This window comes from Pteropus vampyrus, unplaced genomic scaffold (genome assembly GCF_000151845.1).
Source record: "Pteropus vampyrus isolate Shadow unplaced genomic scaffold, Pvam_2.0 Scaffold743, whole genome shotgun sequence".
In the NCBI taxonomy this organism is placed as follows: Eukaryota; Metazoa; Chordata; class Mammalia; order Chiroptera; family Pteropodidae; genus Pteropus; species Pteropus vampyrus.
Window position 1 is genome coordinate 91685 of NW_011889524.1, and position 3760 is coordinate 95444.

General features: G+C 37.2%; 1 protein-coding gene across 1 annotated transcript; it reads left to right on the top strand.

Annotated features, from left to right (window-relative positions):
• The first annotated feature begins 2514 nt into the window (after positions 1–2514).
• Positions 2515–3465, top strand: LOC105309456 (olfactory receptor 4A5-like). The gene has a single exon (XM_011385623.2). The coding sequence runs from the start codon at positions 2518–2520 to the stop codon at positions 3463–3465; it is 948 nt and encodes a 315-aa protein (XP_011383925.1). The 5' UTR covers positions 2515–2517.
• Positions 3466–3760: the final 295 nt, after the last annotated feature.

The following is a 3760-nucleotide window of genomic DNA, read 5'->3' on the forward strand; positions in this document are numbered from 1 at the left end:
CTCCCCCTGCCAAATCTGTGTGGATGGATTCAGCTTCTCCATTTGAGGTTTAGTAATCCTATAATTTCCTCAGCAGTGAATAAGCAAAGTGTTTGGGTTTGTATCTCTAGTCATGCAATTCTTTTCAGTTGTTTAACTTTGTCCTTATCATCAGATGTAGGTAGGGACTCTGAGGAATCAATTCTTTTTCATTTTCTTTTCTTTACTACGATGTATTATGTTTATATTTCCTCAGCAGTGAATAAGCAAAGAGTTTGGATTTGTATCTCTAGTTGTGCAATTATTTTCTCTTGTTTAACTTTGTTCTTATCATCAGTTGTAGAAACTCTGAGGAATAAATCTTTTTCTTTTTGCATTTTCTTTTTTTTTTTACTCATATGTATTAAGTATATATTTGTTATTGCTTCTCAAGAGGCCTCCTGAGTAACCCCTGGAAGACATAGGGGATCGGGCCTGCAGCACTTCCTCACTGAAGGAAATCTTGCTGAAGAAGATATTTAGAAAGTAGTAATATCAATTAACCTCAATATTCTTATTACTGTGGATATTAATTTCTTAAGTATAATTCTTTCTTCCCTGTTTGATACTTGCTTTCTTTTTATTTTCCACTATTTTGCTCACCCTAAGGTTCATGGATCCCACTATTTTTCCTATTATTCTGTTTGTTTCTATTCAAAATATATTCCATCACAGGCAAATGCTATACCTCATATAACCTAAAAGGGATAATTTATAAGACATACGATCTTGCCCCATGCCCATAGAGAGGTTCATGAATTATGGGTATAACATTCTTTTTATCCTCGACTGTGTCTATACTCCCTATCAAACTGACAAAGACTCAGCTGATTCCTTCTGATGCCCTGTTCATAGCAAAGCATTCAAGAACATTGATAACAGCTGTCATTTATCAAACGTTTGCTGGGTTCTGGGAAGCGTTGTAGGTACTTGACTTGTAATGAAACAAGCACCTAAGAGGTAGGCACTATTGGTACCCCATTCTAAACGTGATGGAACTGAGGCACAGAGAGGTTTATTTCATTGCCCAAGGTCACCTAGACAGGAAGTGGTGAAGCTGAGATTTCAACACAGGCAGTGCAGCTTCAGAGTCCGTGTTATTCATCACTGCTACACTCTCTCTTGGAGGATATTTTGGTGTTAAATAGGTAGAAACTAAATGAGTACCTTGTAGTCATTATTCTCTCTCTGTAATTATAAAATCCCACTTACCACTGGCTACCATTGTTTGAGTCAGAGTTATAAGCATGGAAATTTTTATTTAATTATAAAAATGTCTTTAAAAAAAGCAAAATAGAATAAGATGGGGCTGCACAAAAAATATCATAGATACTTAGACTGGAAAGGTTTTTGTGGTTTTCCAGTTCAAGCTCTTTGTTTTCCAGTGAGACAGACTTGTAATTATATTTTCAATGGCCAAAACTCCATGAATTCTTACACTGAGCTCAGGCTTTTCCCTTGAGATGCTGCTTTTTGAAATCTGGACCCTGAAGCTCTGTCTTGGAGATCTCTCAGTACCTAAGAAACATTATAAATAAAACCACGTCCCATTTCCTTCTTTCTTTTCAGTGTCTTAGCTCTCTTCCTTCAATACATAGGATACCACAAAAGTTTTGAAATAAAAAGTACTAGCTTCTAATGTAATTGTTGGTGATAGGCACAAATCAGTTAAGTTCAAAAATACTTGCTGAAAATCTAACTAGTGTGTGTTAAGAGTTGTAGGCTAGGCAGAAATTAAATGGGCATAATTATAACTCCTTTAAAGCGGACAGTCAAGGGGAAAAAAAAACCTGCCAGTCACAGTAATTTTAGAACGATGTGCTAAATAATTTTGTAATTACTTCATACAGTTTAAAGAATATTTTCTTGAAATTTAGTGAGATATCCATGAAGAGTGAACATCCTTTGAGTCATAGAGGACTGAATCTCTAATCATGGATCACCACCGTATTGAATTATTACGGAAGAGACTTTATTTTTGGTGGGACACAGCTCATATTGTAAAGGTACTCACCACAAATGCTACCAACTCAGGGGATTTAACTCTATGCCAGTGTATTTACAGTTGTTTTGCCACCAGCAGAGAGTGAGTTTCTGAAGGCCTGGAACCCTTTCCTGGTTTATCACTGCTGATTTCTGTCCATGGACTGACATGGTTTAAAGAAGGCTCTAAAAAAAATGTGTGACTGATGTTGGGCCTTTGATTCTTCTTCTCCGTGGATGATCCACTAAAAATTAGAGATAGTACCTCTTACTTGTAGCTTCAGCAAAAATATATGAAAGAAATTGATTGTCAAGGGGTGGTATAATGGGCTCTTTGGAAGAAGAATTCATAGATATTTGCTAAATGTTTATTGTGTGTAAACCACTGTAGAAGATGTATTGATGAAGCTGAATCCAGAGCATAATGGATGTGTTCACAGTCATGTTCATGATTTCATTACAGGTCCCTACCATCTATGACCTACCATCCATGAAACAGCCCTTATAGAAGAATCAATGGGACATACTAACAATGTGACAGAATTTATCCTCCTGGGCCTCACTCAGGATCCTGAAGGGCAAAAAGCACTATTGGTCATATTTTTACTCATCTACATTGTGACAGTGGTGGGCAACCTGCTCATCGTGGTGACTGTTTTTGCCAGCCCTTCCCTGAGCTCCCCCATGTACCTCTTCCTTTCCTGTCTTTCGCTCATGGATGTGGTTTACTCTACTGCCATTTCACCAAAATTGATTATGGACTTACTCTGTGGTAAAAAGACAATTTCCTTCTCAGCTTGCATGGGACAGCTTTTTCTGGAACACTTATTTGGAGGTGCTGAGGTCTTCCTACTGGTAGTGATGGCCTATGATCGATATGTGGCTATCTGTAAGCCACTGCACTATCTAACGGTTATGAATAGACAGGCTTGCACTCTGCTACTGGTGATGGCCTGGGTTGGAGGTTTTATGCACACTGTGGTTCAAATTCTTGTTGTGTACAGCCTCCCCTTCTGTGGTCCCAATGTCATTGACCACTTCATCTGTGACATGTACCCATTATTGGAACTCGCCTGCGCTGACACTTACTTTGTAGGCCTCACAGTGGTTGCCAATGGAGGTGCAATCTGTATGGTCATCTTTGTCCTTCTACTAATCTCTTATGGAGTCATTTTAAATTCCCTTAAAAGTCACAGTCAGGAAGGGAGGCGCAAAGCTCTGTCTACTTGCAGTGCTCATGTCATAGTGGTTGTCCTGTTTTTTGTTCCCTGTATTTTCATGTATATTAGACCTGTCTCCAACTTCCCCATTGATAAATCCTTAACTGTGGTTTATAGGGTTATCACTCCCATGTTGAATCCTTTAATATATACCCTGAGAAATTTGGAGATGAAAAATGCTATGAAAATTCTCTTCTGTAAGAAGTTATCTGTAGCTATAATAAAAATGTGTCAGCCATACTAAACACATTTGTTACTAATTCTGAAGAAAGATGCAGTAAATTCTAACAATGGGTGATTTAGTGAATTCAATGAATCCTCTAGGGGTGCTTTTTTTTTTTTAATTTTTACAAAGGCATCTTTTGAGATTAGAATCAATCTAATTCCAAAATTTTAGAGGAATAAATAAAAGGTACAGGTACTTGTCTTATTACAAGGAAAAGTATTGAAGTTCACCTTATTAGTTTATTTTTTCTGAGTTTACATTAAAATGGGATGTGAGAAGAAAGAGTTCTTTTCTTTTTAACAGTGATAAACAA